We start from the raw sequence: 27,672 nt of genomic DNA on the forward strand, positions 1-27,672 counted from the left end.
GCTTTCCAAGATATTAGGATTATTTCTAGTTGTATTCGAAATGTGAGTACAAACATTTTCACTAACTTTCTTTCTGTTCGATCGCGAGAATTTTTGAGAACTTTTTTCGTGTTAAATTGGTTACGCAAAATATCCTTACATATACTTTGTAAATTCCTAGAGTTTCCGCGATCGGTCGAATTCTCAACCCATGGTTATATCGAATCAGCTTACCTAATTTTTCGATATTTTCATGCGTTGCTGATATTGAAGGACGTCTCGGACGTGAGTCGTCTTCAGCGTCTTCTAGGTTGTTTTGGAGACTCTTGAACCACTCAAAATCTCGCTTGAACTTTTTCCGTAGACATTCAACATTGTCAGTTTTGATTCTTGAGAGCCATAAGTGCAAATGACGCTGATTTTAAAATGAAATATTGCTTCATCACTGAGGTGAAAGCAGATCGTTCCTGTGTTCACAGAACAAACGAGTTTAGGAGCTCCATGTATTTCCGTGTTTGTGGGTATGTCGAAATGGTCTTTTACGTTATAGGTTAGGTGATAGATTTATTGAATATAAGAGTTACAAGGGATTAGAGGCGGATGCCGTGCTCGGCCCAGGACTTGGCGTACTTCTTCCTGTATTCTCCAGATGGGTCGTACTTGTCCAGCAACTTCTTCATGAGGTCTGGGTGGCGGTGCGAAATCTCTCCGAAGAAACCTCCGATCTTCTTGTGCTGTGTCTCAGTACACTTGGCGCAGTCTGTACGCACTATTTCGGGCAGCACCTCTGCAAAAGAAAATTCTGTTAAAATCATCGAATTTTGTTGTGCTTCGGGATGGAGGCCGGTTTTGAATTTGTAGATTGGGGTGAGCAGTGCGTAAATTGTTGACATAGTCGCTAGGGTCCTCAGGCGTCAAAACACAACTACTCCTTAATTTTTCTGGAAATACTACTGCGTCGTCTCAACCGGTCTGCCACATAATCACATTCCCAGAATCAAAACTTGTCGTTTGACATCAGGCCTGCAGTATCAAGGATGTAGCCAACGACAAAAGATGAATGACAGATCCCAGGCGTTTTAAAACATAGCCATTTGGCTAATTGAGTATACTGCAGAAGAAACTGCGCCATTAAAGAAAAACTTAGGTACCAATCAAGCTGCTACGTCTTCTAATGGGGAAACATCAAGTCAAGAACTTAATGGAACATTGGTGAAGTAAATAGTGGGCCATGTTTTACAGGTTAACTTTGTTACGAGGTCGTGTAAATGTCTGACAACAACAGGATTACGGAGAGAATTGTAAGATGTACTGCATTAAGTATTAAGTGAAGAACTTAGGTTGTTTTAATTACACATATATTTAGTAGTACCGTATCTACTAGCAGAATTAAAGGTTTTAATTTCTATCTTTTATTTCCTTTCAAAACGCGTAAAGTACGTATCGCACATACACGATCTTAGGCCTAATTTTTCGGGTATACAAGTTTTGATTTATAACGTTAATTTAACTGTATTACTTTACTATATTAATATTATACATGTTTATTAGTGTTCCACATAACTTTAGTGGCTTTTGTGATCTGTAGTTAATAGAATATCATTGTTATTGCCTAAATAAATTTTGTTAAAAATATTTAAACAACCATGAGCAAGAAGTGTTTGAGCTGCCGTACGAGAGTCAGTTCTGGGGTTCTGTGCAGCTGTTGTGGCAGATGTTTACATTGGGGTGACGATAGTGCCATGGGAATTGGAGAAGTGAATGGGTCTCTTTCATGGTATTGCATATTATCTTCAAGGCATAGAAAAATAGCGGAACGGGAAGGGAACATAAGAGCCCATCGGGCTGAACTGGATAGTGCTAGGGAGGAACTGATGTGGTTAAGGGCGGAGGAGGGTGGAGACAGGTGGGAAGTGGTAGCAAGGAACAGGGGCCACTGAAAGAGAACAGTATCAGACAGTTTCATCATTGTCACAACCAATAGATTTGCCTTGTTACCTCAGTCAGCTAAGGAAGAGTCTGAACTAGATGAAAGTGTATTCAGCACTCAACAGACTTTCACTAGGAAACCAACTGTGGCAAAAAACCTAGAAAGTAGGAGGAAAGTTCTGTTGTCAGGTAGGAGCCATGAAAGAGGTGTAGGCCAGAATTTGCAGAAGAAATTAGGTGACAGGTACAAAGTCACAAGTATTTTCAAGCCCAGTGCATGTCTTAGCCAAGTGATAGAGGATGTTGGATGATTGTGCAAAGGTTTTACAAAGCAGGATCATGTTGTGGTAGTGGGTGGAGCGGGAAACAGTATTGATGGGGACCAGGGCTACAATATTAAGTGTGACCTAGTGAAAACGGCATCTGCAACGAACCATACAAATGTTGGCTTGGTTCCTGCTCTCATGCGTTATGACTGGCCCCAATTGAACAGCTTTGTCAGGAAGGTCAATATGGAGCTAGATCAGCTGCTTTGGTCTGCTACTTTTTCAAGCATAGGTTTGGTTCCAACTGATGGTATTGGTAGGTGGGACTTCACAAGACATGGCCTGCATCTCAGTAGGAAAGGGAAGGGTAAACTGGCTGGGATGATAGCAAAATCTTGAAGTGGGGGCACTGGAACTCATGGGATTACTTTTTTAGGCTAAGATCATTATCCAATCATCCTACATTGGTTGGAATCAAACTTCATGAAAAGTTCAGACAGGCAGGTACTAGGGATGTGAAAATATCACAAGATTCTCATAACAGTACAGTGGAAATAATGTTAGTATGTCACAAGATTCACATAAAAGTACAGTAAAAATAATGTTAATATATTGCATCAGAATATCAGGGGATTATCCCGTTCAGTTATTGATTTTCCTACTCGGGTGGTACAGGAAATCAGCACACTGATAGATAACATTTTCATAGACGAAGATAAATTTAATTAAATAAAAATTTTTCCAGTTAAGCGTGGTCTGTCTGATCATGATGCAAAGCTAGTTTCAGTATATGATATAGCTCTGTACAGGAATGCAAAACAGCCCTCCAAAATAGTGTGTCCCATTAACGATTTAACACTTCAAAATTTTAGGGGAACCTTGCAACAGACTGGGATGAGGTGTACAGGGAACATGATGCTAATTTAAAATTTAACCTATTTCATGATACCTTTGAGAGTATATTTGAAAACAGTTTCCTAAGAAAACAGTGAAATATAATTGTATAATCCATGGCTTACTAAAGGGATAAAAATATTTTACAAATAGAAAAGGGAAATGTATGTTATAGCTAGGAGGAGTCATGACCTCAAAACAATGAAACATTATAAAAACTACTGCACAGTATTAAGAAAAGTTTTTAAAAAGTTCAGAAGTATGTCCTTATGTCTGAGATTAGCACATCTGATAATAAAATTAAAACAATTTGGAATACTGTGTAAAGGGAAACAGGGCAACTGAGAGCACAGGAAGACACGTTCCACATCATTACGAAATGTCGTATTCATGATCTATGAAAAAAGGATTAATTTAGTTATGTACAGAAAATTTATCATAAACTATATCACGACAAATATGCGCACTTCCGCAGCATATGTAACTCCTAAAAAGGCTGTACGCAGGGATGTCAAATATATAGCAATTGCTTTTCCAGTTTAGGCCTACAGATAACTACCTTACCATCGTACTGCTTGTGGATAAAGATACAGGTAAAAGAACACTTGCTGGAAAGACAGGCAGAGAAGACGATTTTTCGTCAAAACCCATCCTTGTTCCAAAAAAGTTAACATTTCGAAGCTGTTTACATTTTTTCGTATATACAGACGTTTAAGAATAGACCCGAAGAAAGGAATCTTATAATTATTGAGCAAATAAGACACTCTGCAGTGAAAACCGTCACTAAAACATAGGGTCGAGATTTAGCTTCCTTTCATACGAGTTGAAATTTTCATAAGGTTTTCCCACTCCCTTAGTTCTCAATGTCATCAGAAACTCAAGAAATGGGGTCAACTGTTTACGCACGCTTCTATCAGCAACCTTTAGTAGATACGCTTAGGACATGACACTGACACTTCAGGACGGAATGATAGTTACGAAAACTTTTCCAAACAGGTGGCTCAATAACCTTATACCTTAGTGGCAAAAGGAGGGGGCAGTCTTCCAGTCGACAATTCTCAACTACCTGGAAGAATAAAAGTGTGTGTAGGGCCGGGAGAAGAATTTCTCGCGAAACTAAAGCTGTGAGGGCGAGTCGTGGGTCACTCTTCGATAGCTTGGTCGGTGTAACACTTTAGACGTTCTTGGATATTTCAGTCGGTAGATCACTTGCCCGCGAAAGGCAAAAGTTGGAGTCTGGAGTTCCGGTATCGCCGTTTCATTCTGCCAAGGAGTTTCAGTATCAAAACTGTTCGGGAAGCACATAGAATTCAGAGGCAGTGGGATTTGGTACTAATATTTTCGTTCGTGTACTGCTCAGGTTTTAATGAAATACGGGAAGACATTACATCTGTCTCATCCTGAAACTTTCGCTCCATAAAAATATAAACACCAAGAATAATAAGCCACCGCTTACGAACGCCAAATTCTATGGGGAGTATGCCAGTAGATAATTAGATATAGCGGCCTACTGGGTGGAAACTAGTGCATTAATTTTATGTTGAAAGGTAATAACAAGATTTGTAATAAAATCATTTAAGTAAAATAATTCCAAACATTGAATACATGTGTAAAATTGGATAATTCACGCTCGTAGACAATGTAATTCAATACGAGACTAGCTGTTGCGCTAATAGAATTGAAGAAATATTAGGGTTCAAGTGCCTTTAGAATAAGTTAACGAAAGTCGAAACACAAGGATCCACTGGCTGAAGAAGGGCCAGGAAGTGTGGTTCTGACATTAACTAGGGAGTCATCCCGGCCTCGTACATCTGTCCGTAGCGAACTGTCATAAGGTGAGTCGAATAGCGTAGACAGAATGCCATCTTCCACTGTACAAGACTTGAGGCTAGGAAAGGAACAGATCAATTAGCGGAGAATGATAGTGGTAATCAGGCATTTACTTGTGATTAACTGAGTACGAGAAGTTAGAGCGACGTAATGTCTCTTGCTGGAAGCATTGCGAAAGTAAGTTCGCTGCGTATCCTACGACATGGAGAAGTCCAATGATATAAGCCACTCTGTCGAAGGGCAGATTGTTATAGTTCGACGCCGCGGAAAGAGCATTTATGAAACGGTGAATATGGTCGGCTTTTCACGTGATTAGGTCGTGAACCGGTACGGGAACTGTTTGAAGGTTGTGAAAAAATAATAGTTGAAATGGCTCTGAGCATTATGCGACCTAACTTCTGAGGTCATTAGTCGCCTAGAACTTAGAACTAATTAAACCTAACTAATCTATGGACATCACACGCATCCATGCCCGAGGCAGGATTCCAACCTGCGACCGTAGCGACTTTCACTTGGATTTCCATAGGATCTGTGGTAACAATTGACGGCACCATCACAGCTGTGGACCACAGTAACATTATTGCGGACCGCCTGTATCCCTTTGCGTTTGATATCTTTCCCGATAGTAATGGCATCTTCCAGCAGTATAACTGCCCGCATCACAAGACCAGAATCATGCTACATCAGTTTTAGCAGCAAGACGGTGAACTCAAATTGGTATTTTGGTCACCAAATACGTATGAAAAGACACCAAATAAACGCATCTGTGACTCTTCAGGGTGCCAGCTCCGCCACTACATATCTGCAGCCCGTGATTTACAGAAAACTCGTAGGCAGTGCGTAGAGGTTTGGTGTCATAAACCTTCACAGACCCAACTAGGACTTTGAAAAATCTTTCCAAGCACACTTCCTTATTACGTACCAACAGTGTACGAAAAGAATACTAATCAGCTGGTGACAAAATTTTGGCTCGTTAGGGTGTCTACTTGCGAGATTTGCAATTTTTTACGGTAATAACAATGAACAACTGGACGATAGAGTAGGCCTGTGACTAGCTGAATGGACTGTTATACCGCCATCACTACAGTCATTAGGCGAACTTGAAGATGTAATAGAATTGAAGCTGAGTTACCACCATGAGTAGTGTTTTAGTGTCATGTGTTATGCTTTGGTCAACCAATTAAAATTCCTTCTTTCATTTAGAGACAGTGTGTGTAGTATTTTGAGCTGATTTTTGTTCCCAGACAGCTTTGTTGATGGTACACAGGGTGGTGAGGAATAAACTGAAGAGCTTGCAAGGGAGTTGCAGATTAGGTTATGCTAATAAATAATTGTTCAGCTGATAACTCGATAAGTTGCGCAGTTCCGGAGTTAATTACCATTGTAGTTAGCTAATCAGGCGCAGATTATAGCGCAGGCTTTGCCTCGAGTTCGATACTTACTACCGTCCCATGTTCAACTTTTGTATCGCTCTCTTCTCCGGTTTTAGGAAATCAAACGAGGAACACGTTTGGCGACACCTTCTCTGGCTCGCGCAACGCCCTGATTGACCAATTTCAATGCTAATTAAGTCGGAAACGGCGCAACGTTTGGAATTTCATTCTTAACTGTTGTTTCTCAGCACAAGCTACCCTGTAACACTTTAACTAGCTTTTCAGACTGTTTCTGACCGCCCTCTATAATTGAGAACTACAGAGCAATTCATCACATGCCTTAAGGAAGAGTTAATGCTTGTGATCGGTAAACAATGTTCCATTTTAATAGATCTAATTGTTCTGTTTTTACTAGTCCACTGGTGATAAAAGTGTATAGTGTGACAACGGTGGTTTCTTCAGTGGGTACATCTGTGTGCATCCTGTGTAATAGAACATTATTATGTGAAAGAGAATCCACAGCCTCCCAAGATATGAGGTGATGTATAAAATTGTAACACCTATGTCAACTTTTCGTTGTGCTTTTGCTATAAAGCATTTGCTGCAATTAGTTCAGTTTCTTGTAGAACTTATTTCTTGGCCTCTCTACTGTCAATACAGAAAGCAGAAGGTCATATTGACAATCCTCCTACATCATAGGTTAATATGCTCCAAAGCTGTACTACTTTTGTTCGGTATTACTAATATTCTCTGTTTTAAATAGTTTTCCTGGATTTTAACGAGTAACTCCAAATGGATTTGAGTGTTGCTAATAAGGCGTAGCTATTGATCGGCATGCATATGCTGCAGCCTTAAATAGATGATGCATGATCTATAATGGAATCGGTGTCTACTGAACATTCGTTTTAAGGAGTTAGATCTTTTTAAAAGAAGTATTCTTAACCAACGCAAATACTGGTGTTGATATGGGTTTATTTCTTTCCATGGCCACACATCACTTTGTTAGTGACGGAAAAACAGTCATCGACTGTGCTGGATTTTATCGCCACTCCCGCTATCCTCTTGTTAACCACGTAAAACAAATAATATTAGATTATTCACAAAGGAAGAACATATATAGGTGGCCTGGCGTTGCGTTACAGCGTAAGGAGATAAGCTGCACAGCTAATCAAATGTGCGTGCCTCGCACAAGCTTACTGGTACCGCAGTAAACCATGATTTCTCCAATTTTATGCTGGGGACCAATAAGCACTATGTATTATGGGAGAAGAATTAAATTCCTGTATGGAATTGGAGTATGGTCTCGGAGGTTGTTCACTGTGCACAACATAGTTCTTGCAGTATCAACCACAGTAGACAGGAATTTCAGACTGACTTAAACCTTTATCCCAACCCACATTTTTATTTGTAATCAAACTTATTTAAATTTGGTTAACACTCATATTCCAATCGCCATTACTCCAGTGGGGTTCCGTTACTGCAATCTGCAGCTACGTGGTTACTGAATACAGACTCACTGCATCCACGGCACGGGCCTCATTTTAAGTGTGTGAGCTTGTCGTGTGGGCTATACCGTCCTACTGGGTAGCGGAGTGTAGACTACGATGGGGCTCACCCTTGAGCGCCTTCCCGGCGGGTCTGCACGCTGCGTCTCCTTCTTCCAGCAGGCAGCGCATCGCATCCTGGACTCGAGTTTCATCCGACAGCAGCTCCTTCAGGTCCAGGCTGTCGAACGTGGCCGGGTACTTCTCCTGCAACACAGCACACCACTCGCTGTAACCAGAGGTCTCATTGCATGCACACTAATTCGTATTTCCGAAAAAAACTGTCGATATTGCCCGTACCCTTCAAATTACCATCCTGGCAATCGCTTTAAACTGCAACTCTGAGCCTGTCGGGGAACTGAAGCCACTTTCTTCCCGAAAATGTCTCTAGCACCTTGCCAATGATCCACCTCACATAGTACATTTCTGAAGTCTTCCTTAATGAGTTGTTGAAGGCATATATACTAAAATTAGCATTGGTATGTGTGTACGCAATAAATGTTTGCTAAGTGTGTACATAAATTACACGATCAATTTTATATGCACAAAAGGTGAAAATGTCTTTAACGACCACATCCCAAAACTTTGTCACCTAACTCGGGTACAGCACCAGAAAATGAAGAAGTAGAGGAAACTTAAAAAACGACAGCGGAAATTGATCGTTGATACTGTCACTTATATTTCAAACTAGAACTCCGTTACTTTACATATACACATGCTGTGCAGGCACTTACTGTGACTCTGTTTGAGATAGAAATATAGACCCATCGCAAACAGTTACTAAATTTTAAGTTCCTCTTATATTATTATTTACGACGTAATTTGGAGGCTTTGCTCCTTCAACAGCTGCTGGTTCGCAGGTTTAGTTCTAGTTACATTGTTCTTGGAAAATGATTGATGTAGAATTGTGTAGGTTTTAAATTTGTCGCTTTTTGTTCAGAATTCTTTTGGTGGATTCATAAGACGAAATATTCCCTTAATATTTTTTGTTTACCTTTCTCGAGGGCGCTGCATTCGGACTTAACACATTCAGAGTTTACAGACATCACTACAAATGTTACACGCACCTAGCGTTTCCTCGTTAAGACAGGTATTACATAGTTTTTCTATTTATGAAGATATTAATTTTTTACAGTTTTTTACGTTAAAGTGTAATGAGTATAGCCTGTTTCTCAAATATGTCATCCATTTAATTAAAAACTCTAAAGCGTATCACAGAATTTGAATTCTGAGTGATATTGGATAAACTTCCTCGGTTTGTAATTTGATATGTTTGCAAAAATAACATTTTCTACAAAAAGAGGATCTACAGTAAATAAAACTAAGTGGAATCTGTTGAATATGATGTGGTTCGAGAGAAGAGGCAAGTTTCGCTAGGGTCCTTATTACTTTTGTGTGTTCGTTGTCAATAGTTTCGTTCAGAATGACAGCTGACTGTCGTTTTTGGTTTCTGTGTACGTCTGAGCTTTCCGTAATCCTCTACTTTATGCCTTTTGATTGCGCATTCGAAATGGTCAGTCAGGTATTCATGTTTGTCGTTGTGTGTTCTGCCTCGTGCAGAAGGATTCCAACAGTTCACTTACTGTAATTATTTGGTGGAAGGCCTCCATACGTTCTAATACTCACTCCCTGTGTCTAATATACAAGTTGTGACAACTATGCTGAAATTTATACACTCAAGCCTTAATTGAGTTTACGTTATTTGCTAATTGGGTATGATGGATTAATGAGTTACTTTTGAACGACAAACTGATGTTGACCTCACATTTGTTCAGGATCCTAGTTATTCGGTAGCAGATGGGACCAATTAATGTAATACTATCGCGTGGTATGGGGCTAATAAATGGTTTACTATCGCGTGGTATGCTGCTATTAAAGGTTATTCAGTTGCAGATGCATCTATTCTGGCGTGACGCCTGTGTGCCAGTCGGTGAAACCGCGACCTGCGGTAATGGTGAGCAACAGCCGACTGGACCGCTCTCCCTCCCGACCCACAACGCACGTACGTCTGTGTGTGTGTGTGTGTGTGTGTGTGTATGGGTACCGCTGACCCACACTGACTTATTGCTTTCCAAAGCCAAGTACGGTTATCTGGTTTGCATACAGCGTATCTTTGCAGCCAGTCTACTTCTGCTAGCCGGTAATCACTTCTTCGCGTAGAGATATAATTAATCTTCCCTGTAGCGCTATTTGTTTCTCCCGTTTCTCTACCAAATAACCATATTTTACTTACTTTTGTGATCGTATACATTATTTTTTAAGTCAACATCCCTTTTCCTCAACACACTCTGATCGTACAGAAACGAATGCGATTTGGTCAGAAAGTTTTTTTAACCAGTTTCTGACATTGTGCAACAATATTGCGCTGAAGTTCACTGTTTGTGGAAAATTTTAACATAAAAGAGATTTTCAACTACCATAGGCAAAAAGGCATCATGGATGCGCAGCTGCAGACCTCTATTTCACAAATGTAACATATTAATAACGAATTAGAGACTCCCTCTTCATTTTGTCTTATCACAAATACATTTTATTTGTTTGAAAGTATTTATTAACTGTATAATATGTATACAGCATAGCCATAAATAATAACCGTGGCCAGTGCGGTAGTCCGTTATCTGTCGTACAAGCCGATTTTTCTAAATGAATTTATTTTCCTGGACGACAAACATATTTGTCATTGTCGCCTTGAGTTGTGATTTGCCTATTGGATGTATGGATAAAATCGAAGTTACCTATTGCTACTACGACCTAACGTGCTTACTGTAATTGAAAATGTTAGTCGAGTTGCAATTACAGGTTATGTGGCCCTACTGACACTCGCTGATCTCTGCACGTTGTACAAGCCAGAAGAAAAATTCTGAATCCAAAACATAGTTTTAGACACATAGTCATGTGTATACAAGGACATATCATAAATTCATGATTACTATTTCACGTCGTACGATACGTTTTTAAAGAGTTTTCTCTCATTTCCACAACCACCCTCATCCCAACGAATGCATTCATTTCACATACTGCCATTGTTGAAGACTATAAAAGTAAGAAGGTTATGCACAGGTCCCTTGGTTGACGTTTATAGTGAATATTTAGCTGTCAGTAGTGGCGACGGGATCATTTCAATACATTTCATAAGTGTTTGGTAGTATCCTTACATTAGATATTCGCTGCCATTCTTAAGGTAAAAGTGAGCTTCATGATAACAATGCCACCCCTCACGTACCACGCACCTAACCATTAAAGGGGGCGGGAGGCGGGGGAGTGGAGTGGTCAGTCTTGTTTGTGCTCCTCTACGATTCAGCCACCGTACGGTTCGTGCAACCACAACACATACATATCCGTAGAGAGGCCAGACTAGCATAGGGTTCCGGAAGTAGTACAGCAACGTTTCCATGTAGTTGCAGGAGCAACAGTCTGAATGACTTATTCTGCAATCTTACATAAGCCAACAAGGAGTTGGTGTGTTGGTACTGTGATTGGCTGAAAAGGACGGGAGTTTACAGCTATTATATTTTCCGAGAACATGCCTTTTTTATCCTACGTTTATTGATGATGGTAGCCCCTTTGATAAAATATTGTGGAGGTAAAATAGTTCCCCCAGGAATTCCGGATGAGGACTACTGAACTGGTCGTTGTCATTAAGAAAAACAAATCCCTTGATCTGTAGGTCGAAACATGGAGTATCACATATTTTAAACGTAGAGGCGTCTGCAGGAGAGAAGACGAGAACAGCTACATCAGTCTTCGCACTGAATACCATAACAACAAATTATGTCTTAGCTTACGTCACTATTGTCGGTAACTACTCCTTACGGCGGAAGGGCAAGTATACATAATAGAACAGCAAAACAAGTGCGTTCACAGGAATCTCAAAAACTACGTGCTACTGCGCATTCTCAAATCAGAATGCCTATCAGTGAATGTGACAGAACCACAGTTGGAAACATGGAAGCAGAAATAGAAGAAAAATCAAAGGACAAGTCTTTAATGAAATTCAGGTCAACATAGAAATCTACCTGAATATGGAAGCAATTTTGGGTACCATGATGGAAACGACGCTGGCAGATTCACTGACTGAATAAAAATAAGTTGTCGTACGACATATTCAACTGCTGGGTGCTTATAATTAAAGTGAACCTACTCACCGTTCTGTGTGAGCTGTAATTATTGTATGGCTACGAGATGTGGTAATTATGCTAGTGCATTAATGTGGATCCTATTTATGCTGAAAAAAATAGTTTCGAATTTGCCCACAAGGTGCAACTCTATCCCTGTAAAATATCTCGCCGACGTTTCCGGCGCACACACTGAACAATTTGTGCAAATCAACATTATTCCTTTCTCATTGGTTTAACATTTTCTGCCCACGTCCTGTTCCTAATCCATTACATATGGTAACATTTCTATACTTCTTGCATTCACAGCGCCAGATTTGCACCTGGTGGCCAAAACTGGAACTAATTCTTTTTCCAGTGTAAGTGGGTTCCAATTTAAAGCAATAGGATATGTACGAGGGCAGTTCAATAAGTAATGGAACACATTTTTTTTCTCGGCCAATTTTGGTTGAAAAAATCGGAAATTTCTTGTGGAATATTTTCAAACATTCCCGCTTCGTCTCGTATAGTTTCATTGACTTCCGACAGGTGGCAGCGCTGTACGGAGCTGTTAAAATGGCGTCTGTAACGGATGTACGTTGCAAACAACGGGCAGTGATCGAGTTTCTTTTGGCGGAAAACCAGGGCATCTCAGATATTCATAGGCGCATGAAGAATGTCTACGGTGATCTGGCAGTGGACAAAAGCACAGTGAGTCGTTGGGCATAGCGTGTGTCATCATCGCCGCAAGGTCAAGCAAGACTGTCTGATCTCCCGCGTGCGGGCCGGCCGAGCACAGCTGTGACTCCTGCAATGGCGGAACGTGCGAACACACTCATTCGAGATGATCGACGGATCACCATCAAACAACTCAGTGCTCAACTTGACATCTCTGTTGGTAGTGCTGTCACAATTGTTCACCAGTTCTGATATTCAAAGGTTTGTTCCCGCAGGGTCCCTCGTTGTCTAACCGAACACCATAAAGAGCAAAGGAGAACCATCTGTGCGGAATTGCTTGCTCGTCATGTGGCTGAGGGTGACAATTTCTTGTCAAAGATTGTTACAGGCGATGAAACATGGGTTCATCACTTCGAACCTGAAACAAAACGGCAATCAATGGAGTGGCGCCACACTCACTCCCCTACCAAGAAAAAGTTTAAAGCCATACCCTCAGCCGGTAAAGTCATGGTTACAGTCTTCTGGGACGCTGAAGGGGTTATTCTGTTCGATGTCCTTCCCCATGGTCAAACGATCAACTCTGAAGTGTCGTAGGCACAAAAATCTGAACGAACTTCTCCTTCTTCATGACAACGCAAGACCTCACACAAGTCTTCGCACCCGAGAGGAGCTCACAAAACTTCGTTCTTCCTCATGCACCCTACAGCCCCGATCTCGCACCGTCGGATTTCCATATGTTTGGCCCAATGAAGGACGCAATCCGTGGGAGGCACTACGCGGATGATGAAGAAGTTATTGATGCAGTACGACGTTTGCTCCGACATCGACCAGTGGAATGGTACCGTGCAGGCATACAGGCCCTCATTTCAAGGTGGCGTAAGGCCGTAGCATTGAATGGAGATTACGTTGAAAAATAGTGTTGTGTAGCTAAAAGATTGGGGAATAACCTGGTGTATTTCAATGCTGAATAAAACAACCCCTGTATCAGAAAAAAAATGTGTTACATTACTTATTGAACTGCCCGCGTACAAGTGTCGGTGCCGTATGATTATCACATACGACACTGGGCCTCTGTGAGTAGCTGAACTTTAATGATAACAATGTGGTAGGTTATTAAGAAGACAGCTGAAGTTAGGAATGCTTACAAACTTGAAGTCATATATTCCCTATTGAAACTACAGCAGTCTAAGAAAGTGTAAAATGAGATATCTCAAATATTTGGGTACCCACGCACAGAACATCATTGTAGGAGAATGGCAGCATGGGGCCATAGCCACCAGGCTACTTATAAACTTACTAGAAAACAAAGGTCCTACAGCAGTTCCTTAGTGGTGCGCCTGAAGTACGTTTGCTACCTGAAAGCATTGTGGGCAACTGTGTATCAAGAATTGTGGGTGCTTATGGAAGACTGTGTCTAATTGAAGACTTTGCACTAGAAACGCGGAGTGGCCCTTGGCGACGAGAGGTGATGCTTACCTCGGCGGCCGCGACGAGTGCCAATGAGGCGCAGAGGAGCAGAGCTACGTGACGGTTCATGCTGGTGGTGTCGGCGCTGTGAGCTACCTGTTGTCGACTGTGCCGCAGTGACGGCTGGCGCGGCTTATATGCCGGCCTGGCGTGGCCTGGAGTGGCGGCGTATCGCTCTGGGGTTGCCGGAGGAGGGAGCGGGGGTCGATCACCCGACACCTCAGCCCCACTGGTTCACAGCGGGCCACGTCCAGTTATCACCTCCACCACCACGGCCGGTGTTCCACATTGATTACAAGCCACGACCTAGTCTCCTCAAACACTCTCCACCGCCTCACACAAATGCCGAAGACACATCAAGGTTCAGGTATCATCGTTGACTAAAGCTTTCTTATTAAATTTTGTGAGTTACAAAATAACTTTCGTTTTTTCTAGGCGAATTCTCAGTCTGTGTTGTTCCAGTTATTAGTGTTCCACACCTCAGTCGGTAGAAGAGAAATCCTTATAGCATCACTTTGTTGCATCTGTCCCTCTGGGTGCCTGTCTGTCACACTTTTCTCAAGGAAAGAATGGTTAAAAATATCAAGGTTAAATTTATATCATATTTTAATCTGTAAGGTCTCTGACGGTGAATGAGTTTAAGCTATTGGGTTAACAAGGTCAAAAAGATAAGGCCACTTATGTCACATATTTCGATACTCGCTAACTAACTCATCAAAACCTATACGGTATTTCATGTGACCTAGAAATATGAAATTTGACAAGAAACAAAATTTCACATTACAACTAAAGAAAAAAATCCGAAAATTATTAAAACGGAATTATAACACACGAAAAAAATTCTTTTGGGTTGTTTATTAAATAACTGTCTGTCTATTCATCCATCTTTTGAGACCTCTTTTCATTAGCAACAGGTAGACGTATAAATTTGAAATTTGTGACGTATTCTAAGGTCTGCAGTCCTTGGCGGTGTAATTAACGTAAGCTTCAAACTCAATGGAATCAAAAGGTATTGCTATTTATGTCACAAATTTTCGTGCTCCCAAACTGGCTCATCAAAACTATAGAGTATCTGCAAGGAAGCAAGGTCTCACTCTACATGCAAAGCAAAAAAGTCCATAATTGGTCATTTTTAATTAAATCATATCACTTCTTTCTCATTTGTTATCCGAATGCCTGCCTGTCCTGTTAAGATCCCCTTTTCTCAGGAATGTGTAGGTGTATATCTTGCCTGCATCGATATCGATAAAAAGCCAGAAATGTCTAGATTCTCAATTCCTGGTATCAATGAAATGTCTGTATAAATAATAAAGTTTGTACCAAACCCTCGGTACGTGAGTCCTACTCGCACTTCTCCGGATGTTTATTTGTTTATTTTTCTTTCGCAATGCACGAAATGGCTCTGTTGACTCATAACCAGCACCGATTCAGAAAATGTCGCTCTTGTGAAAGACAACTGGCTGTTTATTCTCAACAAATAATGAGTGCTAACGACAAGTGATCTCAAGATGATTATTTCCAGATTTCCAAAGGGCACTGACAATTTTCATCACAGATGGCTTCTATTCAGTCTGACAACCTCGTAGTTGTCCGACTGGATTCGTGACTTCCTGTTAAAACTATCACAGTGAGTAGTATCATGGGACGTCATCTACTCAAACAGAAATGGTATCTGAGGTTCTCAAATGTAACGTTATAGGCCTTCTGCTGTTCGTAATTATTTAAAGAATTTAACAGACAATCTCAGTCGCCCTATCAGTTTGTCTGGTCTATGTGAACGAATTGCAGAATAATTTCGACAAGATATCTGCACAGTTGGCCCCAAAGAAGAAATAGTGTGAAGGCCCTCTCACGACTACTAATAAATTTCATAAAATGTCGGTTATATGTTAAATAACACAGATTTAATGGTTGTAGATTTAAGAATGGGAAAAGAAATTTCGGAATTGCTAGATGACGATCATTTCAGCTTTAATAAAGGTGAAAGCACTAGAGAGGCAGTTCTGACGTTGCAATTGATAGTGGAGACAAGACTTAAAAAACATCATCCACGTTCATAGAATTTGTCGACCGGGAATAAGCGTTCCTGAATGTCGAAATGTGCAAAATGTTCGAAATTCTGAGGCGAACAGGGGTAAGATGTAGGGCAAAACGAGTAATATACAATATGTACAAGCGCCAACATGGAAAAATGAGAGTGGAAGACCATGAGCGAAGTGCTCGGAGTAAAAAGGGTGTAAGAGAGGGAGGTAGTCTTTCGTCCCTACTATTCAATCTAAACATTGAAGAAACAATGACGGAAATAAAAGAAAGGTTCAAGAGTGAGACTGAAATCCAGGTTGAAAGGATATCAATGATACGATGCGCTGACGATTTGCTGCTCTCAGTGAAAGTGAAAGAGAATTACAGAATCTGTTGAGTGGAATTAACAGTCCAATGAGTACAAAGTATGGACTGAGATTACATCGAAGAAAGACAAAAAGATGAGCGGTAGGAAAAATGACAAACTTGATATCAAAATCAGGAATCTCGAAATAGCCGAAATTAAGGAATTTTGCCACCTAGGAAATAAAATAACCGAGGACGGACGGAGCAAGGAGCACACAAAAAGCAAACTAGCACTGGAGAAAAGGGCATTCCTAGCCAAGAGAAGTCTGCTTCATTTTAAGGAAGAAATTTTTGAGAATGTACATTTGGAGAACAGCACTGTATGGTAGTGAAACATGAATTGAGGGAAAATCGGAACGGAAGTGAACCGAAGTATCTGACATATAGTGCAACAGAAGAATTAGGCGGAGTGAAAAGGTAAGGAGTGGGGAGGTTATCCGCAGAATCGGCGTTCATAGGAGTATGTGGACAAAACCGGTAAGAAGAAGGGCCAGCATGATAGGACATCTGTTGAGACATGAGGGAACTGTTTCCACGATGGAAGAGAGAACAATAGAGGATAAAAACTGTTGATGAAGAATAAGATTGGAACACATCCAGCAAATAACTGAGACGTACGATGCTAGTCTGAGACGAAAAGACTGATACAGGAGAGGATTTCGTGGTGTCGCATGAAACATCATACGAATCTGAAAAAAATAAAAAGAGAGAGATTGAACTAAATACATTGATTTTACCACTACGCACGAACTGAAAGCACTTAGGAAATGTCATAGAAGAGATGAACCAAAGACTAATTCCTTTAGAATATGCAACAGAATTACTAAGAAGACTGCACATACTACGCTTTTTCGTCCTTTTTTGTAGTATTGCTGCATATATATGATCCTTACCGGCTATGAACGGATAACGTGAGAAAAGTTCAAAGAAGGGCAGCTCGTTTTGTATTATCACGAAATAGGGGAGAGTTGTCACGGATATGAAACGCGAATTGTCTCAATCATTAAAAGCCGGCCAGGGTGGCCGAGCGGTTCTAGGCACTACAGTCTGGAACCGCGCGACCGTTACGGTCGCAGGTTCGAATCCTGCCTCGGGCATGGATGTGTGTGATGTCCTTAGGTTAGTTAGGTTTAAGTAGTTCTAAGTTCTAGGGGACTAATGACCTCAGAAGTTAAGTCCCATAGTGCTCAGAACCATTTGAACCATTTGAGCCAATCATTAAAAGATAGGCGTTCTTCGAAGTGGATACCGCTTAGAAGGATATCTGCGCTCCCTTAACATTAGGAGTGTTTTTATTTCTGTAGTTTCACTGGATAGATCAGGACGGCGTTTCATTTCTGATGCTTTCTCACACGCAGGAAAAATGTTGATGGCATCTTTACCCTCTGCCATAGATGTGCAGAGTATAACACAGACACAACGTGAAGGTTCCCTTTTCTGACCCAGGAAAACTAAGGATAAAATTGCATGTTTGCTTCCAGAAGTAAATGACTGATTTGTATCCTACGTTAAACGACGAACCCAACATAGATAAACGACAGATTCCCAGTACTAAAATTTGCCCTGTGTTGTTTCCAATCAATATTGCGCAAAAGTCTTTCTAACGTTTGGTGAAGGAAACGGGGTAAAATATCTTAGTTGAAATCGACAACTTCGGAAATATTCTCAAAGAATTAAAACTTCAAATAAACGTGAAGTTTCCTGGTCTGTAATGTTTTGACACTGTTTAGCATTATTTTATTCTTCTGTTCTGTCGACTAATACCATTATTATGACCTTCAAATGACACTGTTGCTGTGAAAAAAATGGGTCCTATTTATTGATCGGTTTTGCAAAATCCCAAAATATATAAATTCGGGAGCAAGAAGTCATTCCTAGCACCGTTTCTGTCACAAGATTTAGTGCAGTCTTCGTAGTATTGCTTCTGGTTGACGAAGAAATCGCAGTCGCTCTCAAACTAAGCACAATAAAATTCATAAAATTTCGTGCCTGAATTTTTAGTACTGATGGAAACGTTTCTTTCCAAATTGGATAGACAAATACTTTTTTCCGATATCTGCTATGTAGTCTGTTATGATTATGTTGGGCTCGTTCACATTTGTTATTCAAAAATAATTGCAGGTATTGTAAGGTCTGAGGATGAGACAGAGATAAAGCTGAGATGTGTGTCAGTGTCGTCGGGTTCAAACGAGACTGACTAATTGAGATTTTAGCCTTGCAGTCACCGTGATGAGGTAGAGAAGATGGTGGTGTAAGAACGAAACGGAGGCCTGGTGCTGTTAACCGGGGTTTCGACGTCTTTGTGAGATAGTGTTGCAATGTCCGCTGGCAGACGTGGAGGCAGATTAAGCACTTCTACCGAAGTAGGGAACAGTTACGAGGGTATGCTGAAACGTAATGCCACCAAGTTTTTCATTCTGTTCTAAATATCGGTTGACTTGTTACCTGTCATGCTTATTAGACGGTCGACTTTGTCGCATCACTAACGCATGTTGTAACCCTCTGCCGTCAGAGGGTACAGAATTGAAGCGTCTAACACGGCATTGGTAACGTAACTATGTCAGTGAGTGTGAAACAGCACAGAAACCTGACGGCACGAATTTGAAGACTTCGTCCACACATAAGCTCCCTCTCCTTGAACATGAGAATAAAAGATCACACATGAGCGCAGCTACATCCGCAAAAGTCTGACGCCTTGGGTTCACTGTCTCTCATTTTCCTCCATACAATCCTGATTTCAACCCATCCGATTTTCATGCTTTCAGAACTTAAACAACACCTTCAAGAGTTTAACTTTCATAGTGATGAAGCGGTGCAAGCAGAGGTGAGGTTGGACTCCATCAAAAAAGTCAAACATTCTGCAGTGACGATATGAAAAAACTGGTGTCTCGTAGAGAGAAATGTGTTCATCGCCAGGCTGACTGTTGAGAAATAAATATTTAGGCATGAGGACTGAAGATGTAGAGTATTAATAAAGTCATTTAATTAAAAAAACTGTTTAGAGTCTTTACATGAAAAATTCAGAGGCATTACTTTTTAGAATGCTAGATTTTATTTGGAAACGATGGTATACTAAATATAACTTGAATCTACCTGATACGATCATAAACAAACGTATTCTCTAATCAGTGAGTACTTCGAGATGCGGTTCCCAGAAAGTCGCAGCGATCATTGGGATGAATTTTGTGACGTACACAAGTTATTTTTACGTTCATAGCTGCCGCATTGTGATACCGAATTGTTTTTAATCGAACTGTCAAGCTTTTTATGTAATTCTGGAGAGACAAGTGGACTTAAATATGAAAACACGTTTGGATATTGATAATATGGTGACAGGATAAACCACTGTCACAAACCATTGTTAGGACAACAGATTCCACAAACGTCTACGCCACTCTACGAAACGTGACCAAACTCGATTATAATGTTTATTATTGTGACAGCCAAGCGCTAGTAATTTTGATACTGAGCTTTGACAGATGTTCGCTGATGATGCATGTATATTTATGTTTGTGTGTGTGTGTGTGTGTGTGTGTATGTGTGTGTGTGTGTCTATGTGTGTGTGTGTGTGTGTGTGTGTGCATGTCTGTGTCTGTGGTGCGAGATGAATGAAATTTTATTATTGTACAACACGGGTTGCACACTTGGTGATTATTATCATTTACCAATCCACAGACTTGTGGCAGATTAGCTTCAGTCATTATAGCAGATATTTGCAAACACTTTGTTCGCTGGAATACAAAACCGTACGAGAGACAACCACAGAAGTGTCGTGTGTCATCTTCGAAGTCTTTTTCGTGCAGTATTACTATTGCCTAATGACGGACAGAGCAAGGAGAACATCAAAAGCAGACGAGCACTGGCAAAAAGGGCAATGATGGCCAAGAGAAGTCTACTAGTATCAAACATAGGCCTAAACTGAAGAGAGAAATTTCTTGGAATATACGTTTGGAGCACAGCATTGTATGGTAGTGAAAGATGGGCTGTGGGAAAACCGGAACAAAAGAGAATGGAAGCATTTTATTTGTGTTGCTACAAGAAAATGTTGAAAATTAGGTGGACTGGTGAGGTAAGGAATGAGTTGCTGCGCAGAATCGGAGAGGAAATCACTGACAAGGAGAAGGGACGGGATGAGAGGACATCTATTATGTTATTAGGGACTGACTTCCATGGTACTAGAGGGGACTGTAGAGGGCAAAAACTGTAGAGGAAGACTGCCCTTGGAATACATGCGGCTGATAATTGAGAACGTAGGTTGCAAGCGCTACTCTGAGAAAATTCGTGCTGGGCTGCATCAAACCAGTCAGATGACTGTTGACTCAAAAAAAAAAAAAATAAAATAAAATAAAATAAACGTAGTCAAAGGATTTTCTCGGTAATGTAGTGTGGATCGATCGCCGTCCACTAATGACTCTCCCATACCACCTCTGATGCGCATCTCATGCCTCTGACTGCGATGGAGAGAGTAACCCAGAAACATTTTGTACCATATAGACCAGCGTGAAAAATGTCCTGTTTGAGACTCTTTGGTCGTAGCAGCTGCATATGGCATATGCTGTCATAGAATTTGTGCAACATTCCAACAAGGCTGCTGCTCGTCATCTATATGTTCGACTGACTCATTGAATTGTTGTCCAGTTTTTATGACACAATTCGACACAATGCTAATAATATTTTAAGCAACACGAAAACTGTCTGCACAAGGATTCACGATGTTGATGTGGACGTCCACTTAATAGTCTCGCTAATGCATAGCTTCTCATCATTAAACACTGAATTAGTGCAGTTATACCATTCCACGGATCTGCACATCATATACGGATTTGTGACTAATGCTGCTGCCTGGTATTGCCCAGTTGTTTCCACTCACACTAAAAATCAAATGGCTCTGAGCACAATGGGACTTAACATCTGAGGTCATCAGTCGACTAGAACTTAGAACTACTTAAACCTAACTAACCTAAGGACATCACACACATCCATGCCCGAGGCAGGATTCGAATCTGCCACTGTAGCGGTCGCGCGGCTCCAGACTGAAGCGCCTAAAACCGCTCGGCCACACTGGCCCGACCACGCACACTGATCGGATATATACCGCCTCTACCTAGCTGAAAGGGGCTCCATGGCATAATAGCTAATGGTAGCTGATTCATAGCTCCAGTGGCAGCTTTCGTTACGCTACAATCGGAAGCCCGATCAGTATTAAGGTGTGAGAGGATGCCTGGTACGAGGCTGCTTGTTCATAGGCCAAAATGTGTGCAAACGGTTATCGATACTCCTAGCTGACAGCGGCCCCAAGTAACAATGATCTACCTACGCAGCAGCTTCTGACTGTACATTTCAGCTTCCCAGGAATGAAACTAAGTGTCACTAGTGACCGGAACCGGAATGATGGACATTTGAACATCAGTTGAGGAATCGGCACAACCTGTAATACACAGCTGTAAAACACTTACACAACTTGTTGGATTTTCCAGCCTTCTGCAATGAGCTATCTGAGATTTAGATACTGGACTCGTGACAGCTATAATGGCGGCCCATAATTTTTTATAAAGCAGAAAAATACTGGAAACAACAGTTCCCTCTCTTAGCGGATCAAAGACAGTCGTTATAGAACACATTTCAGTACAAAAGAACTCCTAAATAACATAGGAGTCAGTCACAATTTTCTCGCGGTTTTTTTTTTTTTCACCAAAGAAGTTATGTAACTGAGAGCGTCATTATGCTACTTCCGGTGGATTGTATACGGTCACGTTCACAAGCGAAAAATACGGGTAACGTTCAATAGCTTATTAGAATTCAGTAAATGCGTCCAGCTTCGTGCGCGTTTGTCCCTTTTATCGGCCCTCAGTGCAACATCTGTGATCAGAGGTGCTGACTGTCCACTTGTCTCTGAAGATTGTGGTGGAGTAAGGGAAAGCGAGAAAAACCTGGCATACAGGAAACTGCTTGAGTAATCATATACTCGTCTAGCGGTAAGAAATTATCAAGATAAAAGGAAAGAAGACGAGAAACTTCACCGGTGGAAGAAAAGGGAACGTGAAAGAAAGAAGATGGTAGAACTGGAGACAACAGGAAAGACAAATGATGTTAGAAAATTTTATCAGTAAATTAATTGGGAAAGAAGAGCATTTAAGACGGCACCAACCTGAGTAAAAGTAAAATAGGACACTACTAACCGATGATCAAGAGGTATTGGAGCGTTGAGTAGAGTATTTCAGTGAACTATTGGATGCTTCAGAGTCCCTATCGAAGATATCCCAGTCCTTCCAGAAGATGATGACATAGTACCTCACCCCTTCCCAAGGAGAAATGAACAAAGAAATTGTTAGATTCAAGAACAATAAAGCATCAGGGACTGCCAATAGAACATCTGAACTATTGAAAGCTGGAAGAGTTGAGCTAAATCGTAGGATCTACAAGACTGTGTGCCTCATCTGGGAAAAGGAAGAGTTTCCAGAAGAATGGAATGTAGGGACAGTGCGTCTGGTGCGTAAGAAAGGAGCTCTATTTGAATGCAGCCACTACAGAGGGATAACAGCCTTTAAATATTGTACGAGTAAAGTACTATAAAATACCCTGTATAGTGGATTTTCGCCTGTAGCAGAAGACATTATTGAAAACTATCAATGCGGGTTCAGAGCAGAAAACTCAACTGCAAATTAGATATTGGTTCTCCGACAAATAGTAGAAAAGACACACGAATTCAATGTTGGTGTCCACCATCTTTTCATTGACTTTAAATTTGCGTATGACACAATAAACCTGGCCAAACTTTATGAGGCAATGAGAGAATTTCTAGTGCCTGAAAAATTATTATAGGTCACCCTAAAGCATCCCCCGTGTACCTTGCGGGTGCAGCCCAGGCTATCACCTCAGTTTCCCACTCGAACTGGGCTAAGACAAGGAGATGGGCTTTCCTACCAACTTTTCATCTTGGCACTTGAAAAAGAAGTAAGTGAAACGGGAATTCAGACAAGAGGTAAAATCCACTATAAGTCTGTACAGTTGCTGGGATATGCAGATGACTTGTATTTAATGAGCAAAACACTTAGAGATCTACAAAATACATTTTCAGCTTTGAAATTGAGTGGAGAGAAGATAGGCCTGAGAATTAATGAAGAAAATACGAAGTATATGTGTAATTGCACTAACCATCCCTTACAGCTCACGATAACCCTTGATGGAATGACATTTGAGCGAGTGGAATGTTTTACCTATTTGGGGTTAAAGATAAAAGCAAATGGGACCATCTTTACTGAAATTACCGCTCGCATAAGTACTTCTAACCGTCGCTACTTTGGAATGTTGCGACATTTTAAAGCTATCACGAGGGACAAAGTGCCGACTTAGCAAAACGCTGATACACCCAGTACTTACTTATGGCTCAGAAATATGGATAATTACAAAGCAGGGTGAAAAGAAACTGAGATCACGTGAAAGAAGTATACTGAGGAGGAATTTTGGACCTGGGGAAGGCGAAGGAACAACGAATTTTATATGGCGGATGATGTGGTAAAGTTCATAAAGATGTGTAGACTGAGATGGGCTGGACATGTAATGCGACTCGATGAAACAGATCCCGCAAGGAATGCCTGCTGCAGTGAACGTGGAGGAAGGAGAGCAAGAGTAAGTCAAACGTTGAGACGGAGCGACGAGGTTGGAGAGGACGCTGCCCGTGTCGGTTGCCGTAACTGAGGTCGAAGTCCAGAGAAGAATGGCAGAAAATTATTGAGGAGGCCAAGTCCCACCCCGGGATGTAGTGCCAATTGAAGAAGAAGAAGAACAAAGTTACCGTGTCATAACGTTTAAAATTTGTAAATGCCTTTTTGAAGGATTAGAAGCAAAGTGACGTGGTATGAGGTAATTGAATAGCAAAATTGCTTCTCTGGATCGCCGTGTTATTGGTCTATAAAAAGCAACAGCATTCAAACCTTTTTCAGCTAGGAGTCGATTTTCATCAAATAAACCATCTCTTTGAGGCTCGCAAATTAGTAAAGTGGAAAAGTACAGAATTTGCAATACACTCAATGAACAGAAAGAGGAATGAAACACTGGACAGTAAAAGGGAAAGAATAGGGTTTAGATGTGAGTGGAGTGATTGTGAATGTTCACTGTGGATCACTTAAAACTGAAAGATCCAAATAGTTCCAAAAAAAATGGCTCTGAGCACTATGGGACTCAACTCCTGAGGTCATCAGTCCCCTAGAACTTAGAACTACTCAAACCTAACTAACCTAGAGACATCACACACATCCATGCCCGAGGCAGGATTCGAACCTGTGACCGTAGTGCTCTCGCGGCTCTAGAGTGTAGCGCCTAGAACCGCACAGCAACTCAGGCCGTCTAATAGTTCCGAGTGGACAACCGATAACAGAATACTCTAATTCGTAGTTAAATACAGGCTATCCTCGCAGAGCCCCAAAGGCCTTCTAGAGTCGTATCTTTTGCGTCTTGCTAAGTACCCGGCCCGCAGATCTCCTTCACGTAATCCGAGGTCGTCCTAGTTTCCTCCAGCTTGTGTGACCCCATCAGTCGACGGTTGCCCTGAGACAAGGTGAAGGATTTGAAAGGAGCCTCCACATTCTCTTCTTAATTCGCTCTTCTGTTGGTCTCTATGTGAGTATTTCTCAAACGTTACTAACTATAGAAGACATAGATCCTCCTACAGTAGCATTATTTCAGGAATCCTTTAAAAAGGTGGGATACGTAACTCTTTCAGGGATGAGTTATATTTGAAGAACACAAATACTTGAAGGTTTCTGTTAAATATTGGGTGTTTGATATTGAATTTGGCTAGCTTCACAAATAGATTACATATGTCAGAGCGTACTCCTTGAACTGATGATTTGGCGCTAATAATCCGCCATCTTCTCTTGTCATCAATCTGTTGGTATTAGTGAACTTCATTTCTTACTCTATAGCGTTTCCACTTACGTGGATGCCATATTGATTCGCAGTTCGCTGGAAATTTCTATTACTAATAATGACACGAAATTTTCTTAGTAAAAGGGTCTGTTTAATTTAGCACAATAGGTAGCAGACATTTGTGTCTTACTTGTGAATCCACATCAAGGGTTCTTGTTTCAATATTTTTCATCTGATGTTTCATAAATCAGTTTCCTTAGCACGATCAAAATCCAAGAAGTTACGTTAAACAGTGAAACCATTGCTTGATGATTTGTAGAGTACTGATCTGACTTATACTTGTCGTACCTTTCCCGAATCCCGACTGGTATGAGGTAAGAACGTCGACCTACTTCTGTAACCTTTTCGTAAGTATTTACCTCATGATGCTTCGAATAATAGTAAAATTATACCTCTCTAGTTTCTGTAAGCTAAAAGATCGTTTTTCCTCAAGAACTTTGACGCGATATTCTAGATGAGTCTTTATCAGAACTGTTGCATAGCAGTACTTTATGAGCATGATACCGATGTAGTGACTTCACTTTCTGTAGGACATAAAAAAAATTATACCTTAGGTGCCAAACTGCAATTTTGAGCTACAGTACATCGGTGCATCTCAGAGCACACTATTTGTGAGCAGTATTGATTTACAAACGACAGACGATTTTATGCCGTAAGGAGAACGTCCATCACAAGGACAAGGAAGATTATCATATAACATATCACACTCAGAAACTCTTTGTAAATATACTCTAAGACAAACAAAAACCGACGCACCACGAGGGAATTATTAGAATGGGACGGAATTCGGTAGACGTGGTGAACATGTACAGACAAACAATTGGTTACAGTTTCAGAAAAATTGGATGGTGTATTCTGGATAAAGAGCTTCACAAATTCAGCATCTCTGACCCTTATGCAGCCAGTTATTCGACTGGGCATCGATTGATAGAGCCGTCGCCTGCCCCTTAGGGACATTCTGCCAAATTCTGTTCAACGGGTGCGGTAGACCAGGAAAATCAGAGCTAGTTGTACGGGCCTGCCCGTAGAGCTCCAAATGTTCTCATTTCGGAAGATAACCGACAATCTTGCTGGCCTAAGCAGGTGTTGCCAAGCACGAAAACAAGCAGTAGAAAGTGTTGCTGTGTGCGGGCAGACATTACCTTGCTGAAATGTCAGCACAGGATGGCTTGCCATGAAATGCAACGAAACGGTGCGTGGAATATCGTCGACGTACCACTGTGCTGTAATGTTGCTGCAGATGACAACTAAAGAAATCTTGTGTGAAAGAAACGCACCCAGACATCACTCCGGGTTGTCAGACCTTACGGTGGGAGACGGCTAGGTTAGTATCCCACCGCTGACCAGGATGTCTCCCGACACTTCGTCAGCCTAGAATCTCACTGATTCTTCAGTCATCAGTGATGAGTCCCGTTTCGCACTGAGCCCCGATGACGAGAGTAGACGTGTCTGGTGAAGCCCCAGACCTCACTGGAGTGTTCGACAACCAGGAGTGATGGTCTGGGATGCCACGTTATTTCATACCAGGTTCTCTTTGGTAGTCACCCGCGGCACCCTTCCAACACAGAGGTATGTCGATGATTTTCTACTACCCTGTTTTATTGTCCTTCGTGGCGAGCTATCATGGACCTACATTTCAACCAGGTTATGCCTGTCCGCACACATCGAGAGCTTCTATTGTTGTCTCCGTGCTTGCCAAACCCTACCTTTCCTCAATCTGCAATCTTTGGAACATTATGGGCGGGTGCCTTCTACCATGTATGGATTTTGACGATCTAACGCCTCAGTTTGACAATAGAAGGACGTACAACAACTCTGTCAATTAGTGCCAAGAAGAATAACTGTCTGCATAAAGCGGACTAACGCGATTTTGGCTTGCCCAATTTGTGAAGCTCTTTCTCTTGACCAACTCATTGATTTCTTCTGAAATTATAAATATTTGCTTTTCTGTTCATAAAAATCACATCTACCGATTTCCGTTCCATTCGAGTAATTCCTTCGTGGTGTACCGGTTTTTCTTTCTTTTAGGGTGTATTATCGGTAATATTTACTAGGCTTTGCGGTCCGAAGTTGTTGAATAAAAGCCTGCATAAAAGTGTCCTGCACATGCATCAGTCCTTATAGTCTTGGATGAAAGGATATTCTTATAGCCGGCCATGGTGGCCAAGCGGTTGTTAGGCGCTACAGTCTGGAACCGCGCCACCGTTACTGTCGCAGGTTCGAATCCTGCCTCGGAGATCGATGTGTGTGATGTCCTTAGGTTAGTTAGGTTTAAGTAGTTCTACGTTCTAGGGGACTGATG

At 41.3% G+C, this 27,672-nt stretch overlaps 1 protein-coding gene across 1 annotated transcript; it reads right to left on the reverse strand.

Moving 5' to 3' along the window:
- Positions 1 to 569: 569 nt before the first annotated feature.
- LOC124616445 (ejaculatory bulb-specific protein 3-like) lies at positions 570 to 27,528 on the reverse strand. Its single transcript, XM_047144754.1, has 4 exons — positions 27,422 to 27,528; positions 14,064 to 14,283; positions 7,887 to 8,022; positions 570 to 766 (listed from the first exon to the last, which is right to left on the reverse strand). Exons 1-4 carry the CDS (start codon positions 27,526 to 27,528, stop codon positions 570 to 572), a joined length of 660 nt encoding a protein of 219 aa, XP_047000710.1.
- Positions 27,529 to 27,672: the final 144 nt, after the last annotated feature.

This window comes from Schistocerca americana, chromosome 5 (genome assembly GCF_021461395.2).
Source record: "Schistocerca americana isolate TAMUIC-IGC-003095 chromosome 5, iqSchAmer2.1, whole genome shotgun sequence".
Taxonomy (NCBI): domain Eukaryota; kingdom Metazoa; phylum Arthropoda; class Insecta; order Orthoptera; family Acrididae; genus Schistocerca; species Schistocerca americana.

Bases quoted from the DNA above. Each gene is read 5' to 3' on its own strand.
- LOC124616445 (XM_047144754.1), bottom strand. From the start codon at position 27,528: ATGGCCGGCTATAAGAATATCCTTTCATCCAAGACTATAAGGACTGAT. The intron at 14,284-27,421 runs GTAAATATTACC...GCTGTGAACCAG, and splicing joins ACTTCGGACCGCAAAGCCTA to TGGGGCTGAGGTGTCGGGTG. The intron at 767-7,886 runs GTGAGCCCCATC...TTTCTTTTGCAG, and splicing joins CGCCGGGAAGGCGCTCAAGG to AGGTGCTGCCCGAAATAGTG.